General features: G+C 37.0%; 1 protein-coding gene across 1 annotated transcript; it reads left to right on the forward strand.

Annotated features, from left to right (window-relative positions):
* Positions 1–3,667: 3,667 nt before the first annotated feature.
* Positions 3,668–16,176, forward strand: ANGPTL5 (angiopoietin like 5). The gene is made up of 8 exons (XM_009478319.1): positions 3,668–3,766; positions 5,489–5,636; positions 6,639–6,742; positions 7,314–7,407; positions 8,325–8,425; positions 13,299–13,419; positions 14,444–14,629; positions 15,857–16,176. The coding sequence occupies exons 1-8, from the start codon at positions 3,668–3,670 to the stop codon at positions 16,174–16,176; spliced, it is 1,173 nt and encodes a 390-aa protein (XP_009476594.1).
* Positions 16,177–16,522: the final 346 nt, after the last annotated feature.

The raw sequence follows: 16,522 nt of genomic DNA on the forward strand, positions 1-16,522 counted from the left end.
TCAGCGCCCCGGGGCCGCCGCCGGCACAGCCGAGCGCGCCGCGGTCAGCGCCGGGCTGCGGATCGCTCCTCAGCGCGGCCCCGGCCGCGCCGCCGCCACCCCAGCAACCGGGGACGCCGCTTGCTTCGCAACGGGGCGGGGCCGCGGCTGCGGGGGCGGCGGGGGGCGGCGGCGGTTTGGCGGGCGCTGCCTGTACCAGGCTTCAGAGCGGGAGCGAGGGACGGGGCGGGCGAGGCTCGGCAGGGAGCGCTGCCGCCGGCGCCCGGCCCGGTCCCCCCCGGTCCCCCCCGGTCCCCCCCGGGCCCCGGCCAAGGCTGGGCACCATGCGCGGGCTCCTCGCTCTGCCGCCGGGCGCTTTCGCGCCTGCCCGTCGCCTCAGGGGCCGCGCTGCCGGGCTCCCTGCGAGGGCACGGCGCTCGGCTCTCACCGCGCTTTCCATCCTTTCTCCGCTTTCATAAGTAACGGGATGCTTTTTTTTAAAAAAAAAGAAAACAAAAACACCCACCAAACAAAAAAATCCCACAACGGTATCCGGACAAACGCATTTCTCATTAGTTTTGCAGGGCAAACGAAGCACTTCCCGGAGCCCGTTTGCTGCTTGTGGGTTTGCAGAGCTCTGTGCAGATGTCTCTTAAATCTGTTGACGGTAAAAACTTGGAGCTAACAGGATAAACACTTTTTTTTTTTTTTAACCACAGGGTGTAGAAATGGCAATGCAGAAAATAAAAAGATATGTGAAATATGTAAAATTGTATAAAATTTTATACAAAAACGTAAAAAGTATATAAAAAAGTAAAGTTAAACAAAATAATATATATATATATATATATATAAAAAGTTATTAGTTCTTAAGACTGAAAAAGTTCATTTTCTTTTTCAGGCAAAGCAGGGTGTGTTGTCCTGGGATATTGCCATGCCTCGGATGACTTGTCAGCAGAAGGCTAAATGCCTTGGTGATTTCCTGGCGAGACATTTCTTGGCTGTTGTGTTTGAGCTTAAACCAATTCTTCTCTTTTTCAGTGTGCAGCTGTTCTAGGTCTTCGACCAGGAGGGTAAAAATAGCATTCAGCATTCATAAAATACTTTTTTCCACAGACACCCCTCCCCCCGCCCCCCCCCATATTTGTAGCACTGCTTGTGAAGTAGGTGTTACTATTATCATTTTACAGTCAAGACCACTGATGCTCAGGTTGCCAAATGTGCTTAGTATTTATAATATCCCAGTTACCACAGTTGAGAAGATGACCCTACAATGGGAGTCTTTCACCTCTAGTTCAGGATACCAGCCCCAGGGTCACCACCTCTTTGCCCAGTCTGAACTCTCCTGCGTTGCAGGTAGAAGACTGGTTGTCACTTTACTACCACGTGCTTTTCAACCCACATATACTTTTAAAATCCCAGTTTGCCTGACACATTGCAGTGCTATGTTTAGGATGCAGTAGAAGGCTTTGTCAGTGTGGAGAACTGAGTCACCCAAACAGGACTGAAGCAGAGCTGGGAAACAACTGCAGAATCTGAGCCCATGTCACACCTAGGAAGATTCAAGTTCATGGTCAACTCACGCTGTCAGAATTTGAGATTCTTTAGACTTACTGCAAATTTTGATCTTACCCAGCTTCACCTTAGATACCTTCTGAAATTTAGAATTAAGAACAGTCTTTATATATTTTCCTGTGCTTTCCCTTTTTACCTTTTTCTTCTTCATAGCCCTCCTTTAGGGTTATTAGATAATTCCTCCTGGTAAGTAACCTCACGTCTTTCAGACTGTGGAATGAGAAGGTGACTAGCTGAGGACCATGTATTTCAGAACTGTATGTTTACTCTGGGACAGCAAGCAGCCTGATCTGAAGTGGTTACAGAATGGAAGGTCCCACTCTGGCAGCTGGTTTGAAATAAGTTTCATAAATTTTACTGTGGGCTAGAGACTGATATTCCAGTGAAGGGTAAAGATCAGCTCTTAAATCTTTGTGAGATAGATTCTGAATTTATTACATATCTTATTTGAAGGCTGGAGCATAGCGATGCTGCTGCAGAAACACATTTTTCTTTTCTTCTTGTTCCGGGGGGATTAGTCTGCTAATGCCCTTTAGTTTTCCTCCAAGCTTCAGTTTAACTGTGTAGGCGACTGCATGGGAAAAGGAGTTCAGCCAAGGTTCTGACTACTTTAACCATTCCTTCCTGAAATTTGTCTCCTCTTCCTATTTCTGTGCATAGGAAGAGGAATAAAAACTGTTCATTCCCCCTTAATGCCACACATGGATAGCTATGAAAATCTTTTCCACCTTTTTACTTCCCTAAGACTGTACTATGGATCACAACCTGCATCTTTTTAAGAGAGCCTCAACTGATGCACTAGTTAAATTCTAATAACTCTTATCTTGGAAAACTATAATGTGCCATGCAGTATTGTAGAACAAATTACAAATTTTATTTTGAGAGATACTGAAGAAAGAATGTGATTAAAAATTTCACAGGCAGTTGAATGTGCTCCTCTCAGGAAGAGGCCAGGTACGGGTTCTGAGTGCCCTTTAGCTATTACTTTTGAAAGAAAACATTGGATTAAAAAAAATAGATTAAAATCTGGATTTAAAGCTGTATTAATACCCCTCTCCCAACTGCTTTCATATCTCCTTGTAGCAAAAACTATTTCCAGTGTATTCCAACTTCAGAGAGAGATGGAGATGAACCACAGTATCGAGACAAATTTGGAACATTGTCCAGCTGTACCAGTGCAAGGTGATGTTGAACAGTGTATTCTGATGATCCTGTAGACAGGCTATCTCCCAGTGGTATGGTAGAAGCTGAGGTTTCATTTATTCGGCCAGATCACAAACGAATTCTCTAATGTGCATGAGGAGTTGAAAATCTGTTGGACCTTTATGAACTTTCCAAATGAGCTTTCCAAATAATTTGCTTTTTGGTTAAAATGGCACATCCAGTTTTTAAGATACAAAAATAGTGGATCTGAGTGTGTGAAAACTGTAAGATTTTCAGGACATTCTCTTCTACTTCGACATTTTTCAGGGATAGAAATTATTGTATTTGAATGATTGTCCCACTCAATACTTCTGTTCCTAAGGATGGGCTACCAGTGAGACCAAGAGACTGCTGTTGTCCTCCCGGTAAACAATTTTCAATGTAACACGAAGCATTATTTTAAAGAAATATTTTTCAGTTTTCTATTTAGAATTTGCTTTTAGGACATGTTCTAAAATTGCCTCCACAGCCAGTTCTAGTGCATTACCACCACACCAATGTAAATGCCTTCATTTTAATGATAAAAACTTTTGTAAAAAGTTGAAAACATCGATTGATACTTGTTTTTGTTTCAAATAGCCCGGACTATTCAATATCAAATATATACCAATGCTCAAAAATAGCATGTAAGTAAATCTGTCGCAGTTTTATCACAATGAAAATATATATGTTTGATGTGTCATGTAAAGGTGATAAGCAGTAATTGCTCTCAGGATACAAGCAGTGGTATATAAAATCTACTGTGCAACTGAAATGTGGTTTATTAAATCCAGGCATTAAAGGAGTGATGTGTTGGCTGCTCTTTGTGCTGTAGACATTCCCAAATAGTTAGCTCAGGACTTCATAGCGTACAATCCTTTCCACAGAAATTTGAAACCCGTCAAAACGTTTGCATTTCTTCGAGTAAAAGATGAACTGCTTTAGGGTAACTTCACTGATTTGTCTTAATATTTTTTTGTTCAGTTTAGGAGAGACTGTCATAAGTAATGTCAAGCCTTGTTCATCTAAGGTAAGATTTTCAATTACTTTGCTTAGATAAGGTAATGAATGTAACCGAATGTTTTCTCAGAAAAGTGACAGATGTTTTTAAAATGTAGATTGGTTTACTCAGGGTAGATACGAAAACACAGAAGAATCAGGTATTTTCTGATAGAGAAAAGAAACCACATTGAAACTGTAGGAATTCAGTATATTAGAACATTTTTGTCTTAATGTCCTTCATCACAGCTCAGTTGTTAGGCCATATTTTTAATCTCATCTGCATGACTATAAATGCAGAGTAACTGTTGTTTTTGGCAGAGTCATAGTTTTTGCTTGAATTGCTGAGGTCACATTTACTTGCCTGTTTCATGTTGGCTTTTGTTAAAAATAAATATTGATTAAATGTATTTGCTTGACACTATTTAATTGAACATCTGGTGAGTAGCTGGTATAAAGCCCTGGAACAAACCATAGTTTCAAGTGATCTTTTTATAACTCTTACAGAATTTTTCTTCCTTTTCTTCCTTTATTTTATGCTTATTTCAAAATTAAAGAAACATATTCTTTTAGTTATCTAGTATTTATCTCCAGACACAAAATGCAATTACATTAATAATTCAGAAACCTCTTTTTTTTTTTTGTAAAATCTCCTTGTTAACAGTTTTATGTAATTTTTACTTTCACTTTTTGAAAGCAAAAATCAGGAAGAAAACTGTTCCGTGCTTTGCCAGTGTAGTGCCAATACCAGAAAGAGAAACCTGAAGCAGGAAAGGAGAGCAATTATGTTGAAGATATACTCAAGGCTAAATAAGTTTTCTTTTTCATTAAAACCTTTAAGTTTCTAAGGGTCCTGCTTGCATTTGGAAATACAGCATATGAACATACTACAATGCTTTGCTGAGATTATGGAATTAAATAACAAAGACTCAAATGAAGACATGTTTCTTAGTCTTTTTACAATGACACATATTTCAGGTATTACTTTTAGCATTTCTTTAAGTGATGTGTCAGAGGCATTCCCTTATTTTATGTCAAATGACACCATGGAAGAAAAAATATTAAATATGAAAATATTACTTTAAAAGAACATTAATAGGTGTAGCTACTTTAACCAATGCTTTTATTGTTACTATTTCAGATAATTGTATGCCTGTGAATAGTATCCCTTTATTCTTTCCTCTATAAGAGCATTTCAAATATTTTTTTAATGTTGGGTTTGTCTGCAAGTCTGCTTGGGACTGCTTGTGTGCATAGATTAATAACCTGTGCAAGTATTTCCATGATCGGAGTCTAAGTAGTTAATTTAGGGACTTTCAAGAGTGAACGTGTTTTGCTAATACATGGTAAATCCAAAAGCCTGCTCCTTTCCAGTGAAAATAACTGTTAGCATTTGAGATGTCTGTTGGGTGTGGCAATTCCTAAAATGTGAGCTTCTTAAATGCAAGATTTGCAAGTTCTTGCCTCCAGTTCACAGTGCTCACAGGTAGAATAGAAACGTTGGTGGTATTTTTTAAATTTATAGAGGCTATTCTTTACTTCTGACTCTCTCTTTCTCTTCTGAGATATGGCTAAGCAGAAGACACCTAACAGGCCTTGGTCTCAGCTCTGTCAATTATCACTTGATAAAGCTTTAAAAAAACAGGTTTTGAAGGATGATCCATGGAGTAATCTACTTCATTTTGGCAGACTGAGCTATTTCATATATGCTTTATGATCAATTTATTTCCCCCTCCATTGTTTGGTACAACAGGGCACAAGGAATGTTGGAGCTGTGGAGGAACCACTCAAGGCAGAAGAGAAAAATAAATCTGCAGATATTTCAAAACAAAAAGAACAATGCCTTGTACCATGTGATGTTCAAGCTAAAATTTTACGAGGGGAAAAACATTACATGTGCAGTATGTATTCATAAAGAATACTCTCAGCGACAAGCTATGCAATGCCATGCTATGCAATCCTCTGCTATGCTATGCTATGCTGTGCTAATTTATTTTTTAACTTTCTTGAGCACATGTGACAGCCTTTGATGCTGCTGCCCAGGCTGAGAATTGTTCAGAAAATTTGGGGTGCCGTGTTTTTGGGGTGCAGCTGGTATGACAAAGTTAGAGTATAATCATGCTAGTCTCTCTTCATAATCACTGGTTGAGGACAGGCAAGTCCAAGCAAGCAGCTCAGCCCACCGAAGTCTTTGCCAATCTCTGAATGTTGGTAGCTCTCTCCATTAGAGAGGAAGAGTAGGGTGTCTGTCCTTAATTTTTAAATCATAGTTAGGTGTGTGGGAGTTAGTTAAGTGGGAGGAAATCTATGCTTCAGCTTGCCTTTTCTAGATACCTATACAGGACATTTTCTATTCACTGCCTTGACAAACTACACAGCAAATCATGTAATCAGCCTCAGAAAAATTTGTCAAAATTCTTGTCTTTCCCATATGATTTTTAATATGTATTATTAATTATGTGACAAGTTTCATTTTTGTATTTTTAGCATTTTTGCCTATATTTAGGCAAAAACCAGAAGCATGAGTAAGTAGCAGAATGAATGAGTAAATATAGGATGACAGGAAACATTATGTATTTGTCTTTTGTCATTTGCATTTGTATTTCTGTGGTATCCATTAACTGGTTATCCAGGTTGCCCAAAGATAAGATGAAATTCTTCTTCAAATCTTAACAAGAGCCATCTCTTCTTAAAATGTCTTCACTGCAACCAGTGAGGCTGAGGTTCTTAGCATCTTTGGATTTAATCTGTGGTCTCTGTACTACTTTAATTTCACTTTGAGGTACCCTGAGGTTAAACACCTTCAATATTCACTTAGATATCATAAATAAATGTGTCATTATTCAATCAAGAATATTTCTAGATTTATGATAACAAAGTGGATGAACATATTTCTTTTAAAGGAAATTTGCAGAACTCTCTTGTTGAATATGCAAGAAGTACAAAAAAACTGGTAAGAAACATGATGGATGATCAGCAGTCTTCTTTGGATTACCTTTCTAATCAGGTACTTTTTTCTTCATCATACAGATTTTTATTTATTATTTAGCACTATGGGTATTGTCTAACTGAGGAAAATTAAGCATTTATATTGTCATTAAAACCGTAGAATTACAGCCGCTATCACCATTCCTTGTACCTCAGGTAAGGTGTGAGTTCCATTTCTACAAGGAGTGACTAGCACCACCTGGTCCATAACTTAGTGGCATACATGGCAGTAGGGCAAGTGATGGACCACTCCTTCACACTGGTTCCTATCTGCAGTCCTGTCATATTTGTGTAGATTACGTATTATTTTATCATTAACTCTGACAGTAGTTTACAAACACTCTGCACTCAGTACAGATAAAAAGCCTTAAAATGAAGGACTTTTCTTTAGTTAAACAGAATTGTGTCTAAGAATGATTTTGGATGCAAAAAGTAAAAAATTGGACCAATTCACATAATGAAGGTACAAATCACTCACACATCACAAAAATTAACTTCAGCTTATATTCAGTAGGAGTCAAAAAGAACAACTTTAGAATGTAAAATTCCTCATTGCAACCTATTTAAAGATCTTTTATTTGAATTTGCAGGTAAATGAACTCATGAACAGACTTCTTCTTTTGAACGCAGAAGTTTTGAGAAAGCATTTGGATCCACTTCCTTACAGAGCAGTTCAATCTCATGGTAAGTATTTTTCTCATTTAGTCTTGACCTCTTCCCTTTTTATCTTTGTATCTTGACACAGAACTAATTAAAGCAAGGGTAAGAAATTATAACATTTACAGTATTTTTTCTGTGTTAGTATGCACGTATAAACTCTGAAAATTTGTGAACTCTTTAAGAATGTAATCATAAAGACTGCTTTGAATCATTTGCAACTGATAATTCTGGGCATCCTGTTCATAAACAGTCTGATGTTGCTAAATGGCACTTTCTTTTGTAATGAAATAAATTGTGCTCAGCATTTGCAATATCCTTCTTCAAATGACATGGAAGTCACTTGAACACTGGACAGTTAATCTTCTTTGTAGTGTCCATCCCAATTAAAGGAAACTACCTCTAAGCAGTCCTATTGGCCGTAGAAACTGCTTGCTTGAGTGTGTTCAACACAAACCTGGCTTAACACTTAGAATCATAGAATCATAGAATGCTTTGGGTTGGAAGGGGAAGCAAAGGGTTTTTAATGTATACATTATGATGTAAATGCTTTTAGGGGTATAAACACAAATATGTGCAGGAAAAAGACAACCCTTCCCAGATAATATGTCTTTTTACTCAGTACAAGTGTCACCCAAATAAAATCTGTAAAATAAGACCCAGATACATAATTTTTAATTTCTCTATCATACCATTAAGATTAGAAAGAACTTTCTCTTTACAATATACTTTATACTTCTGTCTGAACTTAATGGAGTTCAGAGAACTTTCATTTATACGTAAGTTCATGAAAAAATATCGTTTTAAAGTTTGCATGACAAGAAAATGCTATTTGATATCGTTCATATGTTACCAAGAAAAGTAATATTCTGTGCTTAAGGTGTATTTGGGTTTTTTTTTAACATACTTTGCTAATGAACTTCATGAAATACTTTGTTCTCTAGGGTTGGATTGCACCGATATTAAAGATACTGTTGGTTCAGTTTCAAAAACTCCAACTGGTCTGTACATTATCCATCCCGAAGGATCAAATTATCCTTTTGAGGTAATGAATTTATCTCTCAGGATAGTCACAATTTGCTTGAGAATATGCACTTAGAATATATTTAATAGATTCAAAGTGTTTTCCTTGACAATTTCTCAACAGATGAATAAGAAATGTATTAAATCATCCAAATGTATCTGCCATTACTATAATTTTGACAAGTTTCTCATTTTCTACAAAGAAATTTAATCTCTGTCATAAGATCCCATCCTCAGTTTTCATACACAGTGAAAAATGTACCAAAGAGGATAACTAAGATATTTTCCAGCACCCCTTTTGGACATTGAGAAGTGCTGTTTGTTTCTATTTTAGAGGTGGAAAACTGAGCAGCCCAGTGACTGATCCATTTGGCTCCTAAAATGTGACCTTTGGCGTTTTGAATTATTCTGCTGGACGACTGTATACCGTTGCCTTCTCTTGAGAGGCGACTCCGCTGATACCTGTAGCTCGGACCGTGAAATTGTGTAGGCATCTAAATATAGGTGCAGATGTACATTAGTTTGATGAGTAGGTGCTTAGCTCTTGTCTGAGCATGATTATAACTCAGTCTTGAGGCAGAGAAGCATCTAAACTTTTAGTCTTCAGATCCAGTTTGCAGGATATACATTCTTAAGACAAATTAAAAAGGATGAAATTCAGCATGAACTGCAGCAGTCATGCTTCCTATTGCCACCTGCATTTTCTGTAATTGCTCAGAGTTAGAGTGCTCATCTAGGAGAAGAGAGTTTTGGGTTAATTTCCTCAGGCTCAGGACATTCAGATCCATGCAAACACAAGGAATACTTTGTTTTTTTCTGTTTATTTCAAGCTGTTCTACTTAGGGAAGTCTATTTATGCATAGTCAAAAGACAGATATGGCACTTTCAAGCCTTTAATTTTGCAGTACATGCTGGGGTCATTAGTTTTTGGAGAAAAAATGTGGAGTTTAAGCCAGCTAATAAATAGCAAAATTTAATATCCAACTTTATAGTCTTCCTTTATATATAACAAAGGAAGGATGAATCCCTTTATCTCCAGCCAACTGGAACCCTACAAAATACTACAAAAAAAAAGCTCAAACTGGTTATGAAAAGGCTTCTGAAGTATGCTGGGATCTCAAAACAAAAAATGAACTTGGTTCTGCAGACCCCAATAGAAAAACCTGTCATTCTCTCTATGCAATGCAGAGAGCTCAGGGAAAAGATCTGTAACTCACTGGCAAGTTCCTTCCAGGTGAAAGAAAGACGAAGACAGGTAGAAGTGTTCACAGAACGACCATATTTATAGTACGAAGAAAATGCTGTCTGCCTCACCTCAGGATGAACCATAGCACAAAATGCATCTGTTTCAGAATTTCTTCTGGATTGAGGGGGATTCCACTGAGGAAATATTCATACCTCACCCAAATTACTTTTCCTGAGAGATGGTATGACTAATCTATGTGAGAAGAGTGATTTCTCAGTTCACTTATAGCTTTTGGCAAATAATCTGAAATGATAAAGTTCCTTTCACTTCAAAAGTATTTTTGACAGTTTTCCACATTTAAAGTTACTGCCAGAATCTGAGAATCAGTTATATGAGTGGAAAGGTTCCTTAAGGAGAACAAGAAACAAAAGGAAAAATCATAATAATTTGATTAAAAGCACAAGGTAACAATAAATAATGAGAAGAAATGTCTGCACTCCTGAAATGAGTGTCTCATTTCTTGTCTGGTAGATGTTACACAGAACTGAAGAGACAGTGCCAAAAAGTTCTCAGAGAAAAATATCTAAAATATGTGTGTTTCATAAAGAATGTTATTTTAAGGAAAACTGTTTAATGCAAATTATTCCATGTGTTGAAGCATAAAAAGGGTACAAGAGAAATGATAGATGAACAAAAATATCAAGACATTAAAACATAAACAAGAAATTGTAATGCATTTGAAGTGGCTAAGAGTTCTGGAAGTTCTGCAGACTAGCAAAATAAGAAAAATACAGAGAGACAGAAAACCATAGTAAGAAACGAAAAAACAGAAAACAAAGCCAGCATGAAACAATTTATTTCAATGAGGACCTTTTCAGCAATAAGCTGCCCTTTAAATGTAACTGAAACTAAACCAAAACATCTTTAGAATCATTTGCATAAAGATACCAAATAAATGAAGAAAACTATTTAGACAACTTGATCCTGTTCTCATGTTTTCATGTTTAAAACCTCATGTTTTCAAAAGTGAGTAGTATAGATTTTGATGCTTAATTGAGGCTAATTGAAACCTGAATTCCAGGAGCTCTAAGAATATCCAGTTTCAGTGGTAGTGACAGGTTCTCATCATCTCAGAAAATTAGTCCCAAATGGGCTTTTGTCTGAGCATTCAAACATGAAGCAATTAAAACCAATTTCACTTCTGGAAAATTGAATCATGTTCACTTTCTGATACATTTTTCAATGAGTAAATTTAGATCAATGATATTTCTAAGGTGGGTCAGACAAACTAAGCAGTTGTTTGGAATATACCTCTTACACTAAAGATGGAAAGGGAAGAAATAGTCAGTAGAGGTATCCTCCTGCTCATTTAATTTAAATTGTACCTGGCACAGTCATGCCTCTCATACCTTGCACGATATGAGACACAGAACAAGCGGTAAAGTGGATTAACTATTATAAGGCTCTAAGAAAGAAAATTGCATAATTTCCAGCATATAAGGGATTAAGAAACTACCCAGCGATGACTGTTTTTTGTATATCTATCTCATATTTTTACTTAGCTGTTGTATGTTTTGGTGCCATATCTAATTGGATGATGACCTTTCATGTAGAACTAAATCTGCTCCTTCTGAGAATTATCAGCACTCCACTGATTTATATTGGACTGAAGATTGATGTTGTGACCAAGTGGGCTCCTCTTTGTATTTATGACTCACAGTGAGAGGAGTAGCCAAGCATGCAATCATCTTCTCAAGACAGTGGATGAGGCAATGGGATTATTTTTAATGAGTTTAGGTATTTGCATCTAAATACTCATTTTGGAATCTTCTGTATTTCTTTTTATTCCAGTTCCACCCTCCTTGGGTGACTGAAATAAGCATGTGATTCTCCAGGGAATAAAGCCCATAATTTTCTTTCATGCACATGACCCTTATGATTCATTCAGTACTTGTGTTGCAAGGAGTGCTCAAAGCATCCAACGGCATTGACTTACTTGAAGATCCAAGATTCCCCAGGTTGTATTAGATCACATTGCAGCTCTGTCCTGTTGCTTTCTTGTTCATAGAGAAGATGTTGTTAAGTCACAGAGGTTCTGAATATGATGTCGATGTGTTCCTGCCAAGGAACAAGTCTTTGGTTTCATGAAAAATATCTGACTGGTACAGGCAATGGAGGTGCAACATATAAAGCTCAGACTGCCACAGTTTTTTTGAGGGTTAAACTGACTTCCACCTAGACTCTACTTTTAGCAGCTGGCTAAGATTGCAAATCTCTCTTTTCTGAAATGTTTCATTGTGTACATTCCCTGTAACATGAACAAAAAAATCCTACTTTACTTCATCACTTGTGCATCTGCTTACTGTTATGATTTACTGATAGCCAGCATTATATTCTGAACTTACTTTTGTTATCACAAGTAGCTTAATAGCTCCATAGCTATAAGCATTTTCCAGGTTAGTTCTCCTGATATTACTCACATTGGGAGACACAAATGAGCCTCTGTTTTTAAACACTAATTAAGCATAGTATCCCCTAGAACTACTTTGAACAGCTTCAGTGGTGCAGTGTCTAAATGTGCGATATGCACCTTTCTACATTAGGATGCCCAGACTTTCTAATCCCTGTTAGAACTGGTCAAGCTCTGGCACTGGGGACATACTTGAAAAATACCCAGGGTCACCTGGATACATTCCACTTAACTTTAGGCACTTAGCTGAAATCCCTAGAGAGGAGCCAAGGGTCTAGGGGCCCTTTCTGTAGACAGTGGAGGTGACTGACATCTGCAGAGGGTGATTTAGACCTTGGTTTCCTATTTCCCAGAGCCATGCCATGAACGCACATTTCTCTGTATAAGGGGGATTACAGGAGAGACAAGGGCAATAAGATGCCTAACTTAGGGAACTCAATTATGTGTCTAAAGTTAAATGGGCTGAGGAGAAAATGTGCCACATAATGTGATACTCCATAGCAGAGCAGAGGGCAGCTGGACCACTGCCATTTGACATACCGTTGGGCACAAATTTTAGCAAAGACTCATAAAGACTCATAAATTTGAGAATTGATCTTATGTATTCAGTGGGACTGCTCAGTTGCAGGCTGTTAAATGTTCACATTGGGACTTCCCTGGATTGGGGCCCCTTCTTATGTAGAGTTTTTTGCTGCTCCAGTATGGATTATTATATACTGGGTTATTGCTACCACTTTTTCCATTTCCTCACCTTTATGAAGGGCTCTACATTTCCCAGGCATTGCAAACACAGTATTTCTGGGGAAGAAGGTATCATGGCGAGGGAGAACACATAAGAAGTTGTGTCTATTTTTCTTTGCTGAAATAAAGGTATATTCAGTGTTAGTGCCTGTATCTATAATATTTTGCATGATTAATACATGACATTGTATGTTGCTTCCACTTCATGCTATTATTAATACACAGTAACATTTACCAAAGATTATTTATTATACCTGATACGAGTAGACATTTGCACACAACAGTTTCTGCTGGTTGAGGAAATATCCAAATCAAGTAGCCCAACAAGAACATTCAAGAAAATACTGCAGTGTCATTTTTTCCTTTGAGCTTTTTGTTAAGATATTTGAAAGGTACGTTGCTTAGCAAAACTCTAAAGAGTCCACCTTTATTTAATGAAAATGTTTTCTTTGTAACAGCTGCTTCAAGAATGCTTAATGATACCTATGTCTATTTTAGGTTTTGTGTGACATGGATTTTCAAGGAGGTGGATGGACTGTCGTTCAGAAAAGAACGGATGGAATCATTCCATTTCAGAGAACATGGTCTGAATATCTGGATGGATTTGGTGACCTTTCTGGTATTAATTTTAAATACTCTAAAGCGCTTTGGACCCAACATTTCTGCTGTCTTTATGTGAGCTACATTCCACTAAATTGTGTGCGATTTTTAGTAGTATAGAGAGTAAAGTTCTTGTTTCTTAAAAGTCCTATTTATACTTAGGTTTGTTTCATCAAATCTGTTGTGTGATCTTTTCAATAATGACTATCACCCTACTAGAGTCTTTAGCCATTGTCCATCCTCAGTCTCAGAAGAGGTGTTTAAAATGTTGTGATATTTTTTTTCCTGAAACAATTGTATTTCCCCTTTTTTCAGATTTAAAAAAAAAAGCCTTAGTTGGTTTTAATCACATTTGTGAAATATTTCCTTAAAGCAGAGAAAAATCACTAATATTTCACCATAGGGCATGTGAAGTTAGAAACAGAATGGAAATATTTCAGTAGCTAATACCAATACAAATGTGATACTACTTTTTTAGTGCCACCTTTCATCCAGCAAGTCTAAAACCAGTTGATTTTTCAGGAGTTCATCTGGGATTGCAGTGGAAGCACACAACTTCTCAACTATACAGGAAAGCACAGCTCATATGGGGCAACCTTTCATGGAAGAAAGTGTGATTTACAGAGGCAAATCTCGAGAATAGGGTTTGAGTTTTGTTGCATTTCTTACAATGCTAATATTTATAATTTCTCAGTATTGCCCTTAGGAACACTACTGAATTCTGTTTAATCAAGTGGATCTTTAGCGCATCCAGTTTTTGTGGTCTTCTAAGGTATATTGAAGATTAACACTTGAAAGTTACCACCTGGACAACTTTCTAAAAATGTCACAGAGAAAAAAGATGATATGCACATGGGAATTCTTTCAATGGATTTCCCAATGAAGTAGGAAGATTACTCTGTACCTTCATTAGTCTTTCAAACACATCAGACAACTTTTATTACACTTGGTTCAGGAAGGAAAGTACAAAAACTAGAGGAATCCATTTTTTCTTTTACACCTTCTGTTTCTAGAAGTTTATTGACTATGTATTTCTGTTTTAGGGGAATTTTGGCTTGGACTGAGGAAGATTTTTCACATAGTAAATCAAAAAGCCACTAGTTTTAGTCTTTATGTGGATTTGGAATCAGAAAATGACAAGCATGCCTATGCATCGTATGATGGATTTTGGATAGAGGACGAAGCATGTTCTTTTAAGATCCATTTGGGTCGTTATTCAGGAAATGCTGGTAAGAACATCCTCTTCAAAGTATTTAAAGATAGCTGCTCCTTTTCTTAATGTGAAAAAATACTTTCAAAAGAGTAATACTTAATTAAGAGAACTTTAAAAATGTTTATTTCTAATGTGTTTTTCTCTGGTGCATAATGAACACTTATGCAGATAAATGGTTAATGATGTAGTGATTGCTTATGCCAACATCAATCTTTACATAGTAAGAAATCATTTTATTCTATTGCTTCAAGGTCTTTAATGGAATAATTGAATAAACACTCCTTTAATAAATAAAATGAGTAAAGAAAATAAAGGAACTTCAATGGATTCAAGTCCACAGAATATATATAATACATAAGGGATTTTGTGTGTGCTTGTGTATATCCATCTAATGGTCCAATTCTTTAGATGTCCATTATCTCATCCCAAATTTGCTGATGTTAGTGGAAGTCTTCGTGATGTTGTTGCTCTGGTTAGCTCAGAAGTGCCCAGACAGTGGCGTACAAAGGACAGAGAAGGAAACCGACTGGAACAAATTAGGCCTACAGCATGTAACAGTTACTGGCTGGTATATAGACACAAATTAATTTCCAATTCCAAACCTCCCTTAATATCATAGCTATACCAAATGTGCAAAGATTTGTGTTAAGTATTGCACTATGTCTTACTGCTTTTTTCTAATTTTTTTTGTGGCATGTTTACTAACATACAAGAATGCTCCTTATTACCAATGTAATAGTTATTCTCTAAATGTGTTGGTGCTTAACCTGTATTTGTAAGAAACATTATTTCTTTAGTAAGACAGCAGAACCAGTAATCATTGACCTTTGCATTTTAACAATTCCATTTTATCTCATGACTCACTCACTCTGGGGCTTTGGGCACATCACTGGAAAATCTGAAGTTAACAACCCTTTTCGTTTCTTTTATCTTTTCTTCCACTGTCTTTGAGGACAGAAGCCTCTACCTTCATAGCTGGTGTGCATCACTAAAAGCAACAACAATATGAAGATGTTTCATCGAATTTCATCTTCTTCCATACTTCTCAGTATTTTATACTTTTTCTTTCCTACATCTTTAACACATTGTCATCTCATTACTTGCTGCTCTTGAACCACTTTTGAAGAAATCTATTTTCCTAATAAATTCAGAGGAAAAGTTTGCTAGGTATGCAACAAGTAAGAAATGCTATTTTTCTCCATAAATAACTCTTTTATCCTTCTGTTTTGTCTGTTGTACTTAGGTGATGCATTTAGAGGATATAGAAAAGAAGATAACCAGAATTCAATGCCTTTCAGCACATTTGATGTTGATAATGATGGATGCAGACCAATGTGCACTATTAAAGAACAGCCTGTAAAGAGCTGCAGTAACTTCAGTGATAACACTGGATGGTGGTTCAACCAGTGTGGCCTTGCAAATCTTAATGGTGTTCATCGCTACACAGGTAGATTTCTTGCAACCGGGATTCACTGGGATACATGGACAATGAACAATAAACCAGTCAAAATTAAATCAGTTTCAATGAAAATTCGGAGAACCTATGATCCATATTTCCATTAACCTATGAAAATAGAAATATATCTCTTCTTGCAGTTATGTGGGATAATGTATCACTGCATCATAAATACCTTTTATTTTCACTTGAACAGTTCAGTCTTAAAACTTTATCTTTCCATAATGCAGTTACACATTTTTATTATGAAATATCAGCATTTGTAGTGTTCCCGCTTGAGTAGGAAGGTCCTAAGAACAGGGTTTTCAGTAAACAGATGAAGCTTAGTGGTTGTCAGCTTTTATTCAACTGCCTCGTATGGAATCTCAAAGGCAGTGGAAAACTATAAAAAGGAGTGTCATGCTGACTTTTGAATGTGTTTTTTCTATGCTCTCTGCATATCTGAACTGCCAA

This window comes from Pelecanus crispus, chromosome 1 (genome assembly GCF_030463565.1).
Source record: "Pelecanus crispus isolate bPelCri1 chromosome 1, bPelCri1.pri, whole genome shotgun sequence".
Classification (NCBI taxonomy): Eukaryota; Metazoa; Chordata; class Aves; order Pelecaniformes; family Pelecanidae; genus Pelecanus; species Pelecanus crispus.

What these genes read in the sequence shown, in the direction of transcription:
- ANGPTL5 (XM_009478319.1), top strand. Translation starts at nt 3,668, where the DNA reads ATGAACTGCTTTAGGGTAACTTCACTGATTTGTCTTAATATTTTTTTG. An exon ending in TGGATTTGGTGACCTTTCTG is followed by an intron (nt 13,420 to 14,443) that starts GTATTAATTTTA and finishes TTTCTGTTTTAG; the next exon opens with GGGAATTTTGGCTTGGACTG. An exon ending in TCGTTATTCAGGAAATGCTG is followed by an intron (nt 14,630 to 15,856) that starts GTAAGAACATCC and finishes TGTTGTACTTAG; the next exon opens with GTGATGCATTTAGAGGATAT.